Here is a 16,166-nt window from a genome sequence, read left to right as displayed (position 1 = left end):
ACTGTTATAGTTTATATATGCAAAACGAAACTTGCTACAACAGGCAGGTTGAAAGCTATTTGACACCTCCCTAATCTCAAATACAAACTTAATCATATCCTGCTCTTTAAACAGGGATTTTAAATGAAAGAACGTACTGTACACACTGTGCACATACAGTCCCACTGGGTTTGCAGAATAAATCTAAAATGGACCACAAATTAAGAGAACAGGGTATTTGCCTACTGCAGCATGTCATTTTGAAAGAATTTTACCGCATGAATGGAAGACAGGAAGAGAAAGGCACAACACAATGAGGATCTCAATTAGAGACTTTTTTGGGCATTTTTCCGTTCCCATGATCAAATATCTTCTTTGTTGTCTAATGTCGCATTAAGCTAAAGGTAGGCATACACTGTGCGATGTCTGTGCAATTTCAGCAAGGTACCTACTCACACTGAACGAATAGATTGCATGCGATGTAAAGCTAAAGCTCAGGATTTATGTGTTTACACTATACGGTCCGAACATCGAGCTGCGACTTCACTGCTATACGTGTGAAATATGTGCGATAAACCCCCATGCTGGGTTGCGCCAATAGACAATATCATGTATCCAGAGATATTGTCAAAACAAGCATCAGCTATCAATATTAAGATGATTTAGCATTTCCAATTCATGTATTGAATTATTATTAGTATTATTGTATTATTAGTATTATTAGGGAAGGCTTACTTTTATTATTAAATTGATAGGCTATTATAATTAATTTGCCACACAATCATTTCATAGCGCATCACCGCATAACCAACGCACTGTGAGGATAATAAAAGATTACATAGAAGCTCCTCCTCATTGAAAATTGTCTAAAAACATTTAGGTTGATTACAATGAATTATAGGCCTATAATTAAAATTATTAACAGTCTATAATATTTCCGAACACTGCAATAATGAGTCAAAAACTTTATTTCAAAAACAGTTTGTTTTACATGGACATTAACAAAATAAAGGGGCACGGTAGCTACATCGCAGGTGACTTGGAAGACGTGGGTAATATATGGTTTATCCATTTTGCAACACAAACTGGAGGTAAGCAACAGTAATTTGTAGCTAGTTTGATAGCTACAGAAATTAAGATCTCCCTCTTTTCATTTTCTTTGGCTGCGTTTATACTTGGCATTAACATGTGATCACCATGATCCGATCAAGCAGATTGAACACGGTGCGTTTACACCTGTCCACATCAAGTGGCTTCTGTATCTGGATAACAGATCGGATCTCACATTCCCGCGAAAAAAAAAAAAAAAAAAAAAAAGGATGGCTCCGGTGCAAAGTTGACCTGAAGTGGTGGGTTTTCTTTTAAAAACAGTTTTCAGTCGGGGTACATTTTACAAATCCCGCAAAATGAGGAGGATGAGGAGGCTGCAAGTACTAATAATGTGGATATATTCCGTAATGGAAATGGTTCAGAGAAACGTACACGAGAACGTTGCCAGCTGTGGTGGGAAAAATGCATGTTCTTTACAGAAAATGAATGGTTCTGCAACTTTAGGGTGCGAGGGCAAACATCTCAGTATATTTGCGATGTACTTCGCACTCGACTGTATCGCAAAACCACACAGCTACGTGCAGCAATTCCTGGAGAGAGGAGGGGGAATAATGACAGTGGGTGGGGTTTTGTGTGACATCCACCTGTGAATGCAGACACGATGGCTGGACTGCGTTTACATTACACTGAGATCCGATCACAATGCGTCCTCGACTACCTCCGAACCTGGACACGCTGATCGGACAACGTTCCAATTAGAAGCGTGTTTACACTTGTCTTTTCAATGTGTATGCGGACAACATCCGGATACAGGTCGCATGTTAATGCCAAGTGTAAACGCAGCCTTTCTTGCTGTAGATGAAACGGTTAAACTTCTGTTTTTGCGCAGGCGCAGTGAGGGAAAAAAGTTTAGGGCAATTGGTTCGTAGCTTTGCTTCAACTGTGCGATACAGTCACGAGGAGCGACCAAAATTTCTGACATGCCAGAAATACTTCCGAACATCCGATTGCCGGTCGTGAGAGGTTTATCGCCTCTCGTTTCCCGCTGTACACTGCACGAACACTGCACGACAAATGACTCACGACAAAGCTGAAAATCGTCCCGACCCGAAAAAGAGTCGCACGAGTCAGAATTCGGCTCAAAATCGGACGAAAAGCGCACAGTATATGCCCGCCTTAAGGCATATCTCAGGTAAATCCATACTTGAGCCTGATTAATACCCCAGCTGCGAATGAATCAGGGTGGAGTAAATGATCATTGGGTTGAACAGGAGAAGCGGCCTAGTGCAATTAAATTAACTCAAATATGTCAGCCATCCAGACACTGATTATTGTCCTCAGCCCTCTTGATTGAGCCCTCCAAATCTCTAATTTGCCTCAATTTGCTGCAAACGGAAAAAGGACAATGTGGTGAGATTCCAATTTAATCCACATCTCTCTGGGAAAATGTAAAGACCCTGGTTTTGTTTGGGTAATTCATCATCAATCTCTAATTTATAATTGAATATGATGTAGTTGCACACTGATAAAAATGATTTTGTGGTAAAGTAAATACTACAGAAAAAAACAATGTAATTTACATGAAAAAGTTAGGTCAGGCAAGAGTAAAAAAAAAAAAAAGTAAATTCTATATTAGTACTCAATTCAAGCGTGTAGAAATGAAAGCGTAAATATCAACGTTATAAAATTAAGTAAAATTACTCAACTTTTCTGATACTGGTGTTCCCATCATGCACTGGGCCTTGAATAATTAATGAGGTTGATTTTTCACTGTTTTCCAGCTGTATTTACACTGTTTCATCATTGCTTTTGTTGTTAGGATTAGTAACGTGCCATTTTGTGACGTTTGGAGTACATTTTCTACTCAAAATGACACATTCAAACACAAAAACGATCCATCAAATGTTACCGTCATTGTGTATTGTCTACCAAGTATTGAGGTCTCTGCGTTCACATGACGCTTAACATCTGATATGTAGATATACTGTCTTACACAATATCAATTGTATTATTTACTTAGGTATTTTTAAGTAAAGCATATACTTTAAAAGTGTGGCTTAATTCAATATTATATTGTTTGAGTGAAATGTATTGCAAAGGAAACTACAACTAAATAAATATTACTCAACCTTTTACTAGCCAAGTTAAAATGACTTATTTTCTTTGTTACTTTCACTTAACTTAGTTAAGTAGAGTTGACTTAATTCCACATGTGAAATTTACTTAAAAAATATGCGTGCAAAAACTTGCCAAAGAAAAATTAAGTAAATTTTACTTATTGTTTTTTTCAGTGCATTCTTGGTGCATATTAATTTTCGGCACAAAGAAAAACATGTCTAATAATGGCAATGGTTAATGATATACAGTATAGTATTTGCATATATATATTATTTTAAATATATAACACATTTCTGATGTGATGTAGGAACACGATGAGTATGTGAAGGTAGCTGGGTTGTGAAGACTAAAAAATATTGGGAAACACTATGCAATCCTTTTGCAAGACTGCAATGCCTTACTCATAGAAGTATAACTCAGATTCAGTTGTCTCAGAGAGGATTTTAAAGTATTTTCAGCTGTGTTTATTGATGCAGGTTTTTAGTGTATCTCTGTACTGTGTGTGTTGCAGTGTACATGTTGTAGCTGCACTATACCTTAAGAACTCTCTGATCTTACTCCTAATTACCATCTTGATTTCCCTAGAGGTGTCTTGGCTGAAGTGCCAAGTGCTCTTGATAAACAAGTTTGTTCCTTTAATTAATGTACAGAATTTTGAAACGCACAATAGGCATTTAAGGCAGCTGTTCATTCAGTCGTCTCACAGGACTTTTGTGACGTCTGTATTAATATAAACTTACAAGTTCCTTACAAGTGCATTTTAGAGAAAAGTTCCCCTTGTCTCATGTTTAGTCTGCTCAGTGGTTCTTAACTGGTTTTGCTTCAGATTTTACCTATAATCTGCATAGTTAAAAAAAATAAAAAAAATAATAATAATGTCATGCAATCTGTGCCCTTGTTACAGTGTAATTATACATTTAAGTACTGAGCAATATTAATTAACAGCATGTACTTACTATAGGGTTAGGATTAGGGTTTGGGTTAGTTGCATGTAATTATGCATAATTTATTGTTATTACTACAGTAAGTACATGTAACAAATATAAGAAGGATACAGTAAAATTTTGTGTTAAAGTGTTACCAAATCTTCCTGTTAAAAGCTGATATTTATTTTGCCATACAAAATGCACAGTTTTATGATTAGTTACATTTTATTAGGTATATGTGTTGTAAATGACATACCATAGACTTTAATTGCTTATATATATATATATATATATATATATATATATATATATATATATATATATATATATATATATATATAAGTATAAGTATAATAAGTAATAAGTAAATAAGCATAATTACTAATTTTCACATTTTACAATTAAAATATAATAATAATAATAATAATAATTTAAGAAGAAGAAGATTTACCATATTCATGAATATTTTTTCCTTTTAATGGTGTCTCTGAATGTCCCCACAGGGAGGATTTGCCAGTTTTAGCTCACTTCTGTGGACACTTTTTGTACTCGTATTGCTATGCAAAACAACACACACACACACACACACACACACACACACACACACACACACACACAGGTTATGTATATTCATGCTCTTTAAGTCTATCAACAGGATGTCGCTAAAATAAACTATTGGATGTTGTGGATTGAATCACAGTCTGTTTCTATATCCTATGTCTATTTGGAACAGGATCAAAGGCCTTGCTCAGTCAGGTTGATATTGAATGTCTTGGCTGATGCTGTAGGGACATTAGTGCTTGCTTTGCTTGAATTACTTGTTTCCTGCTGACCTAATGGAGTATTAACAGGGGGGCTGAGGCTTATTAGACACAGTGTGTGTCCCAAACATCAATTTTATGAACAAAGGCTGTGGTGACAGCATTGAAGGGAAATGTCTCGTTTAAGGACTGCTATTGGATTGGTAACTACATTCTGTTATTCTTATGCCAATGAAGTTGGGGAAAAAAAGAAAGAGACTACAGATAAATATACAAGTTTGTATCAGCAAATCTCTTGTTTTAGTATAAACTCATTACAGTAACAGTATGAAAAGTGTCTGCAGAGCCTAATGATGTGACATTGATTAAAAATGTTGTCAGGAGATGTCGTAGAGGTCACACATGTTTTGAATGTCTAAGGATAATGGTGCGGTCTCCTCATTCTCTAGTCCTTCACAAACAATTATACAAAAGCAATTATCCAGCATGCATCAGTGAAGCGTAGCACACTGTGATTTAGCTGCAGATTGGGATCTCTGCTGCTATCATCATTTTGTTCCGTTCTAAAAATTTCTCTCTCTGTATTTTTACGACTAACTACACAGACGAATTAGCCCGCAGTTGAAGCCTGACTACAAATATTCATTTTTGTGACAAGTCCTCTTTCAGGAGGGCAGGCGATTTTTGAGTTTACTTCCTCCATTATACTGTGCTCATCGATTTTGTGTTTATTTTTCACAGTGAACAGACTGGGGTGGAAAGTAGTCTGTGGAGGAATTATTCTTTACGGTTATGGTCTTCCAACAAACATCCATCAAAGTGGTCGCGCCCTGCGCAGGAGAGATTTTAAATATTCATCTTCATCACCTCAGGACTTGAGCTCTTTTTTAATGGTATACATAAGAAAGGGATGGCAAAACAGTGAGGGGAAACGAAAGCACAGGATGAGCCTCACCTGTATAGTGTTAGATCCTTGTTTGGATGCAGTTTGTTTTGTACTAGATTGCTCTCTCCATCAGGAGATCGTAAACAAAAATGACTTCTGAAAAATTGGAGTAATGGCTGCTGAAAATTCAGTTTTGCCATCACAGGAAAAAATTACGTTTTAAAATATATTAAAGTAGAAAACAGTAAGTAGTGAGCGTGAAGTGGAGCCGTATGGTATCATGGTCCCGCCCACACTCCCGCAGAATCGGTTAGTACAGTTTGAAACTGAGTATGGAAGAGCTTCTGTGCTCCTATTGGTCAACTTCACAGATATGACAGAACCCTTTGTGGAGGGCCGAAAAAAAATTAAAGGTGCTATATGTAACTTTTTCCCTCTAGTAAAGCATAAAAATACTATAATATGAGTAACTGAGTTCACATACTAGTTTATCTGAAAAACACTTCTACAGCCAGTTATTTTACTTTGAAATGTGCGTTCCGTGTTGGAATGCCTGTTTTTGTTTTGGTCTGTGTGATCTCGTCCACTGCCAGATCAGTATTTCGACACCCTGGGATGCCAGTTGGCAGGAACACACCGTATTGCAGCCAGCAAACAAACTGGGGCAGAGATTGCAGATTCTACCCAACCTAAAAAGCTGATATCGGTATCCATCTGAAAATCTCTATGAGAGAGAGCATATTAAAGCGCACAGACTTACGTTGTAAGTCTCCTCGGCTTTCATTGTCAATTGCGTTTGTTCCTGTTGCGTGTCCTCAAACTGGCAACCCACGTGAGCGTCGAGTCTGAGGAAGAGGGGGCGGGAGAAACAACGATCTCTGATATTTTGAATTTGGACTGCAGTACCTACTTCGACCACTAGCTGTTATTCTTACAGACTGCAACTTTATACATGCTTGTCTTTCTGATGTGACAACGTGAAACATCGCAGACACAGCGTCGGTTGTCGTCCACTATGACACACTATATGAGGTGAAACGTTCGATTCTTGCATCCCAACGGCCATTGTCATTTACGAATCACCAAAGCACCCTACTTCAAAAGGATTGTGCCAAAATTTGCCTGATATTGCGTAGTTTGAACCCGGCAATAGGATACTTAATTATACTTTTAAGTATATATCGATCAAAAGATTGAGTAAATAAACTTAGACTTTTCTGTCAGTATAAGTCAAGTAGCTATACTTAATTGTAATTAATTTGTAAAGTATATTTCTGAGAAGTACATAAAGTATATTTCTGAGTACATACAATTTTTTTGTTTGAAATAAGTATACTAATAGCACACTTGAATAAACTTCTTTTTTGTAAGGGAAGCTAAAATGCTATGAGTAGCGCTTACATGTCTACAAGCACAATTATACATTATGATAAATGTCTTCCAGTATCAAGTCATTTGACACTAGGCCAAATATGGATTTGTAAAATTATGTGAGAAAGATAAGCTAATGATTAGCTTGTCTACTTGAGAGACTAGTGCTATATTTTCCCCATTCACTTTTGTGTCCACTCATTGTAAAACCCAGTGCTGGAGAAAAAATCCAAACCCTGTAGTGGAATGCATTTTAAAATCCTGCCAACCCTGTCCGCGTGCAGCTGTGGAAGCCGTTTGGCATCTCTCACCTGATGCAACAGTGAGACGGTGAGTGTTCTCTAGTAGAAAGCTGTCAGACAACATTTGTCTGTTCTGCTGTCACCTCGGCACTCCTGAGCTGGGCTTACTGACAAAAAGAGACAGACACATAACAGAGACAAAGAGACAGAACACAAGAAAGAGCGAGAGGGAGAAAGACACAAGGGAAAAAACAGAGACAGACTCCCTGTGGACTCATGTAATAGGCTGTCTCTCCAAATGACCATCAGAGTTCACTTCACATTGCGATGATTGCAGGTGAAGGAACGGCAAAGGGAGAGCGACTGAAAGATGGAGCTCTTATTCAGATTGAAATGTCACTCGGGAAAGGACATATGCTAATTCTTAAGTTCTGTGCATTTAGTACGTGCTATTTAAAACAGCTTCATACTGTGCTTTGGGTTGTCAAGTTCAAACATAACTATTCAGTCACAACAAAGAGAAAAATAATACAGTCCCTAAGGAAAAGCTGATCACTCAGAGGTTGCTTTGTCAAAGCTCAGGAAATGTAACGAAGATGTTCCATTGAAGTATAAACGTAAAATTGCTTAGGAGTAATAGAACTAGACACAAATGTGACCGTCTCAACATCCAGTTGTTTTTGCTTTCAGGGGAAACATTTAAGAAAGCCGATGTCTCAGTTTGTTCTCCATTTGATTTTATTGTCAATATTGGGAAAACAATAGAGATATTGAAGAGGTCTCATTTGTGATTTTTCATTCCCTTGGGATGTTGTTTACTCCGGTGGTTTTCCGGAATGTTAAAATCATTATTAGCGTACCTGACACGCATCATAAAAGGTCATCAGTCATTCACACCTATGCTCTGTTGACTTTTTATATAATTTGGCTAAAAGTAACTGGACTTTCCATTTCCAGATAACGTTTTTAAATAATGTCATGAGACAGGCCCTGCAGACACTGTTTCATGTATACAGTTATTCTAATAAATGTATAAAAAAAAAATCACCCTTGTATATTAAGTTTTAGGGTCAGTGACATGATTCATATTTCTCAGGTTATATTAATTTATTAAAAAAAATATTCATACATACAGTGCTTGAATGCACCTCTTCAATGCGGTGAATGTAGCATTAGATATGTAGCATTAGATACTTAGATATTTTTGGTCATGTATCTTAAAGTTTCAGATAATTCGATTTTTTTAAATGCTATTTAATAATTGTACCATGGAAAATATATTCAAAATATATATTAATATGTATACAGAAATGTGACGTGTAATGAACATTTTTCCTTTTTGAAAATATTTCAAAATTCAGAACATTTCTAAAAACTTGATGTGTTTTTGTAAAACGACATTTTTAAAAATATTTTTCCTTTGCTGACAGATATATTTTTTAATATACTATATCTACTTTTAATCTACTATCTACTAATATATTTTTAATATATATATATATATATATATATATATATATATATATATATATATATATATATATATATATACACACACACATATATATATATATATATATATATTTTATTTTTATTTTTATTTATGTTTTACCTTTTAATATTTAATATTTCATTTTTATCTGCAGTGGAAGTTTCCAATCCTTCTAATCTTTTCCGATGTCTTTAAATGTATAATCAAGTCATTTTACTTTCAGACTTAATTGTACCAGACGTTTTGATCTATTCATTTTAGTTAGAATAATTCATACAATTCTATCTGTCTGTCTAACTGCAGAGTGAATCCTTGACACTCGGTCAGCAGGTGGAGTGATGTTTAATACGCACTGTTCCATGTTAGTGATCTAATGCGAGTTAGGGACCGTCTGAAGACATATGCCATCTTTCATCACATCTCTGCATGTGCACACATCCATGTGTAGCCCATCCGCCTCAGAAACTGTTGTGTGACAGTGAAGCTCGCGGTATGATAAAACGAGACTGACACAGCTTAAATTCTCCAATGACACAGCTTAAATTCTCCAATGATCCGCATTCCCCAACAGAAAAAAGGATCCGAGTGCCCCCTGCTAGTATGCAGGTGTGTGAATTACATGGAATGATTGTGAATGTCGAATTCTGGATTAAAGCTCCCGAGAGACTTTCAGAAGGGAGTACTGCAGGCAAAGGCTGGCTAATTTTTAATTTTGACAGGCACAATCTTCACACACTCATCGTTGAGTGTTTTTTACTGTCTCCCCAACTCAGTTCAAGAGTCACAAAGCTTCTTATTTTAATATGGTTTACACACAGTTTTTGGGACATCTGATGGTGAACAGAAGCAGTGATATGACATAATTCCCAATGGGTTTTCATGGCACAGGGGCCTTTCAACCCTTGTGGAAAAAGAAGTGTGCTTATTTGTATTGAATGTGCACTTCTAGTGTACTTCAAATTGTAAAAGTATATATTTTATATAAAAGCTGTACTTGCAGATAATATAATTTTAATGAAATAAAAAGGCCACTTAAGTGTACTTACATTACAGTATGTATTTAAATAGTAGTACATATTTATATGTGACCCTGGGTCACAAAACCAGTCTTAAGTCGCACGGTATATTTGTGGCAATAGCCAACAAAACATTGTATGGGTCAAAATTATAGATTTTTCTTTTATGCCAAAAATCATTAGGATATTAAGTAAAGATCATGTTCCATGAAGATATTTTGTAAATTTCCCACCTTAAATATATACAACATTTATTTTTGTGAGTGGATGCAGCACAATCGCCAATAGAAATGGACAACTTTAAAGGCGATTTTCTCAATATTTTGATTTTTCTGCACCCTCAGATTCCAGATTTTCAAATAGTTGTATCTCAGCCAAATATTGTCCTATCCTAACAAACCATACATAAATGGAAAGATTATGTATTCAGCTTTCAGATGATGTATAAATCTCAATTTAAAAAAAATTACCCATAAGACTGGTTTTGTGGTCCAGGGTCACATATGTAATTTCATAATTACTTAATTGTCTTTGACATATGGTTACAGGTTTTACTCAATTTGGTAGCGATCACATCGTTGTCTACATAGCTCAGCTGATTGGTTGCTGTTGCATCAGAGGCAGTGTTGTGCAAGTTACTTCCAAACTGTAATACATTATACATTACTTGTTACTGTTATTAAAAAGTAATTCTTTACCTTACAATTAATTTCTTTACTGTTTCAGAATTGTAATGCGTTACATTACTCCTGTATTACTTTTGAGTTACTTTAACCAAAATAACTACAGAAGTAGAACTTAACATTCTAAAATGACTAGGGCTGTAAAGATATGCGATATGAAACCACGACACTCAGATTCATGAACCTGTGTCGGTGTGCGGTGTGAGAAGGCAGAATCACGACACACCCCACACGTCCAGATCCAAAGCTACAACATCTTTAAATTACTTTTAGTATTATTTGAAATTAACATTATAAAATACGTAGACCTACACCACAAAACTAGTTGAGAATAAATTATTTAAAATTGGGCAATTCCAACGTTATGGACGTGACATTTGCAGTAAAAATTTGAAATATAAATTCTCAGAAAATGCATTTAATACCAATATATTGAAACGTCTGTTTATACATCCATAGGCTACTCCCTTAATAAAGGAGTCCAGACATTAGAAAAATATACACACATGCATTTTATATTTAATATGAGGGAAATAGCGTGACACAAAAAATCTTTAACTTTTAGGTAGGTTATAGCAAAATATTTTTTAGTAATTCTGTGAATTACACTAAGCAAACCAAAAGTAGGCCTAATACTACCCACCGTATGAAGAAGGGTTGGCTCTCCACAGAACATAATATATTCATTTTATTTTATTTTATTTTATTTTATTTTTCGTGTTCGCATTTATGAGGAAAAAACGATGTTACAGTCGTGTCAGTTCTCCGTAACGGACGCAACCGCTCTGAAAGCGGCACTAAAGACTGCTTAAGCTTTCACAGAGACCTCAAACAGAAAGCACAAAGCCTTTCTTTAAAGTGAATTTCGTTTTGTATTAATTGTATCTTAATTTGAATCAATGATTCATCTACCAATTGCCTGGATTTAATAAGTAAGAAGTAAATATAAGTAGACAAGAGATAACCAGGACACGGAGGCGCGGGCGTCTCATAAATGAACCGAAACTCAGCGTCTACTTGCCTCACTCACAGTCAGACATGTCTACTTTTAAACAGAACAATTCAAAACGAAAGAAAACGGACTGCTCTCTGGTTAGAAAGAAAACACAGAAGAGCAAACAGAGCAATGCGCATACGTCCATCCCGCAAATGTACAGTCTTCTTCTACCATATTCTCCCATTAACCGCTTTTCCACTGGCCAGCGCGAGCACAGAGACCGAAATCATGATCGCGGCACTCCTGTAAAACCTGCCCTAAACACGCTTTTACTGGACTATGTCACACAATACAAAGGTACACCAGCAAGAGGGAGATGAATGAAATAAATCGCCTTACAAATATATCAGAAGCTGTCATTTAGTCATTATTTACAAACTTGGACACCACACGCACGCGGCTATTGACTGACCACGAACAGGTAATAACTTGCATTTTTCATTCGTTAATGTCTCGCGGTCTGGCTGTATTTTTTTTTTATTTTTTTTATTTTTTGAACAATTAAATTTTGGGCTAAAAGTGTGTTGTAACGCATGCGTTACTGAACATGTACCGAGTAAAATATTACTGAAAATTGATTAGTAATGCCTTACACTACTGCGTTACAACAAAAAGTAATAAGTTACTGTAATACATTACTTTTGTAACGCATTACTCCCAACACTGATCAGAGGCCAATGAGCTGCGGCTCAACATTTAAATACTGGCAGTGTTTGCTGTTAACAGTCTGCAGCGCACTTCCCTCCCCCTTCCCCTTCCCCAGCTCCACCTGTATAGATCTGCTACGGGGGGTTATTCATGTATGTTATGCAGCAGCAGCATGTCTTACATGTTTACAGCAATGTCTGTGAATGTATTGGCAGTAGCAAGTCACGGTATACTTGCTTTGCAGCGGCAGAAGCGTATCATATCTATTCCAGCGAGACCAAATACATTAGCATTGCCATATCCATTACCATGCCAATCTCTCCAAGAGTTGTCATGACAGAACTAAATATGTGTCATCGTTTTCAAATACCTCCGTTTTCATAGTCCACAAACAGCGTGTTCAAATTGATCCACTTGGGAAAGCTCAATTTTTGTCAGGACAGAAATGCCGTCTCAGTGTGGAAGGAAGGCCAGAACGGAGAGAAAAAGATAAGTTTTTAAACGAAAACGAATTTATGTGGACAAGGCCTTAAATACACAGCAAGGCCTGGTGCACTGTGAGTACCTAGATGATGTACTTGTAGCAAATGCTTACGTGTAGCAAAATAAAATAAATAAAATAATGTAATTGCCCCATTTGGTACAACAGTATCTTAATACATTCTATGGCAAAGTACATATAGTGTAAGTGCATACTGTATACTACCAGTAAAGATGAGCTGATACCATGAACCAAAAATGTGCAGTATATAACAGAGCATATTTACTCTACATAAGGCTCTACTTGACCTTCCATTTCCAGTGTGATGAACTGTAAGTAATATAAGCTGAGATTGTATCCTAGTTGTTTTGGCTTATTATTTTATCGGACAGCATTTTTTAACACAAAGTTGGATTCTCAGATGCCACACATTGAAATAAACATACAACATAATAAGGACATGTGACAACAATGTAGCACAATGTACTAATCTAGCATACAAATGCAGTGTAGCATTGTAGTGTGTGGGTATGTACAGTGCTAAACATTATTTTAATGGTCTATAATTATGTCTTTTTTTTAGGTGAGGATTTTTATGAGCCATCTCCTTATGAACCCATGACGCCTCATCGACATTCAGATGCATTTCGCCTGGCGTCAATCATCTCAGGTAATTATCAATATTTCCATTACGAATACATTCTGGCATGTGCTGTACTGTTCGCTGTTGATATTGACTTCTTTTTATTGCCATCTCTTATATGAAACTCAGAAAATCCAGCACTAAATGAATTATTATTATGTTCCAATACCGAACAGTTAAAGTTTAAAAAGTTTCTTCTTTCTAAATGTTTCTTTTAGCACATTCCAAACATAATAAAGGGCGAAGTGAAGATAAATTAGTCATTTTCCTTTCTAGGAAAAAAAGAAACAGGAACAAGCGCTTTTTCCAGTGAAATAGAAACCTTTCTAAGCATCTGTCACCTTGGCATGAGTTAAGTGTAATGTTTAATTCACTGACAGCAGTCATTACAGACAGTAGAGGACAGACATATTGTATCCAATCCATTATCACAGCCTCACAGAGCCTGGAACAACCAGAATAACTCTTTTTTTTATTTTTTTTATTCTGATATGAAGGGGAAAAAAAAGCCAGTGAATGACAAATCTCATGTGTATTATAGAAATATTGAATTCAACAGGGTTGTTAGATCCTTCTTCTTACCTTAATACCATTTTTGTGTCTTGAAAGGCCTGCTGTGAGTAGCAACTGAGTTTTGGAGTTTGCATATTTCCTTTCTTTCTTTCTTTCTTTCTTTCTTTCTTTCTTTCTTTCTTTCTTTCTTTATACAAAATAAATAAACATTGTTGATGGGAAATGTGGACACAGCCTCCATTAGCTGATTGTGTAAACATTAGCTGATCATGTAATTTCACAGAGAGGTGAGTTAAGTATGATTGAATGTCTTTGTTGTATAATTGTATGCATTGTTATAGTTATCACATCTTCAGTTGATTGTATGACAACGTAAATGGGGAAAATGAGTTTGGAGACTGATTTAAAAGGGATAGGTCACCCACAAGTTCACATTCTATCATCATTTACTCACCATCATGTTTTTCCAAACCATTTTTTCTTTCACCGTTTCTTCCTATCAAAGCAAGAGTCATTCCGACAGCGAACCAAAGGCTATAGTTTCTCTCTAAAGAAACCTTTAAAATCCTTGCTGATAAAAGGGAGGCCTGAGATATGTCTCATTGCGTCTCACTCACAACCCTCGCAGATTGAGATGGCATCTTTTGATTTGATGTGACAGCCCGAGTCGTTATTCTAGACTGGCCGTGTCTGTTCGTTTACTACAGAGAATGAGAGGAACAAGTGGACCGCAGCACTAACACTGACATATTGAGGGTAAAGCTGGCGGACCCGCTCAGCCCGTATCCACTCCCTGGCGGGGATCTCTCCCAATCTGGAAGTGGAACAGCCCTGTGTGCCATATTTAGGATCAGGCAACATTAATTGTGATCCCTTAGTGCTCCGACTGCTGCGATGCACAACCCTGGATTCATATTTCACTGGAAGCATTGTGTTACTGATGTTTCTAAGTGGATAGTATAAAGTAAAATCCTAAAACACACACGAGGGAAATCAATAGAAGAATCAATCAAGAGTGAATTGCGTATTAATTTGTTAAAAGCCACATTGCGACATATGAAGTTATATATAAAGTCACAACTACGAGAAACAAATTCACAATTGTGAGATAGAAAGCCACATTGAGATTTGGCGCATTGGTTTGTCACATTCTGAGATATGAAGTCAAATTACGAGAAACAAAGTCGCAATTGCAACATGTTAAGTTACTCTGTTATTTATAAAGTCAAAACTATGAGAAACAATTTGACAGTGGTGAGATATAAAGCCACTTTGAGATTTTGCACATTAGTTTGTCACATTCTGAGATATGAATTCAAATTACGAGAAACAAAGTCACAGTTGCAATATTTAAATTTACACTGTGATTCATAAAGAATCACAATAAAAAAAATAAAAAAAATTGTGAGATTTGACTGAATATGACTTTTAACAAACTAATGCGCAATATCTCAATATGACTTTATATCTCACAATTTTAAATGTATTTCTTGTAGTTGTGACTTTATAAATGAGACTTTGTTAAATTAATTTGATAGTAATTTGAAGTAATTTGACTGCATATCTGAGAATGGCTTTTAACAAACTAATGCGCAGAATCTCAATATGACTTTATCTTACTTGAAATAAAGTCTCAATTGTAAGATATGAAGTTGCATTGTGATTTATAGTCACAATTACAAGAAACGAATTCACAGTTGTGAGATGTAAAGTTACAATGAGATTTTGTACATTGTTAAGTCCCATTCTGACGTATGCATCAAATTACAAGAAACTGTCACAATTGCAAGAAGTTGCATTGTGGTTTATAAAGTCACAATTACGAGAAGTAAATTCACAATTGTGACCCTGGACCACAAAACCAGTCTTATGGGTAATTTTTTGTTAAATTGAGATGTATACATCATCTGAAAGCTGAATACATAATATTTCCATTTATGTATGGTTTGTTAGGATAGGACAATATTTGGCTGAGATACAACTATTTGAAAATCTGGAATCTGAGGGTGCAGAAAAATCAAAATATTGAGAAAATCGCCTTTAAAGTTGTCCATTTCTATTGGCGATTGTGCTGCATCCACTCACAAAAATAAATGTTTTATATATTTAAGGTGGTTACAATATATAAGGAACTCCCGCACACTATCTTAACTTGCAATTTAATTTTTATTAATGTACAACGTTTCGGTCACACGACCTTCATCAGGAAATGAATCCATTGATCCATGATCCATTCCTGATGAAGGTCGTGTGACCGAAACGTTGTACATTAATAAAAATTAAATTGCAAGTTAAGATAGTGTGCGGGAGTTCCTTATATATTGTAACGTCCTATCTGGCCTCATTATCCAACGCACCTA

At 35.9% G+C, this 16,166-nt stretch overlaps 1 protein-coding gene across 2 annotated transcripts in view; it reads left to right on the top strand.

The window, feature by feature from the left end:
- Nucleotides 1-16,166, top strand: part of gfra2a (GDNF family receptor alpha 2a) — an 84,127-nt gene that overhangs the window by 17,701 nt on the left and 50,260 nt on the right. For both annotated transcript variants that reach the window (XM_084138812.1, XM_084138813.1), the window contains exon 3: nt 13,234-13,320. In XM_084138812.1, coding sequence (XP_083994938.1) covers nt 13,234-13,320 — 87 coding nt within the window. The remainder of the gene's footprint in view (nt 1-13,233; nt 13,321-16,166) is intronic.

The sequence above is a fragment of the Abramis brama genome (assembly GCF_963993115.1).
Source record: "Abramis brama genome assembly, chromosome: 16".
In the NCBI taxonomy this organism is placed as follows: domain Eukaryota; kingdom Metazoa; phylum Chordata; class Actinopteri; order Cypriniformes; family Leuciscidae; genus Abramis; species Abramis brama.
This window is presented reverse-complemented; position numbering and strand designations above follow the sequence as displayed.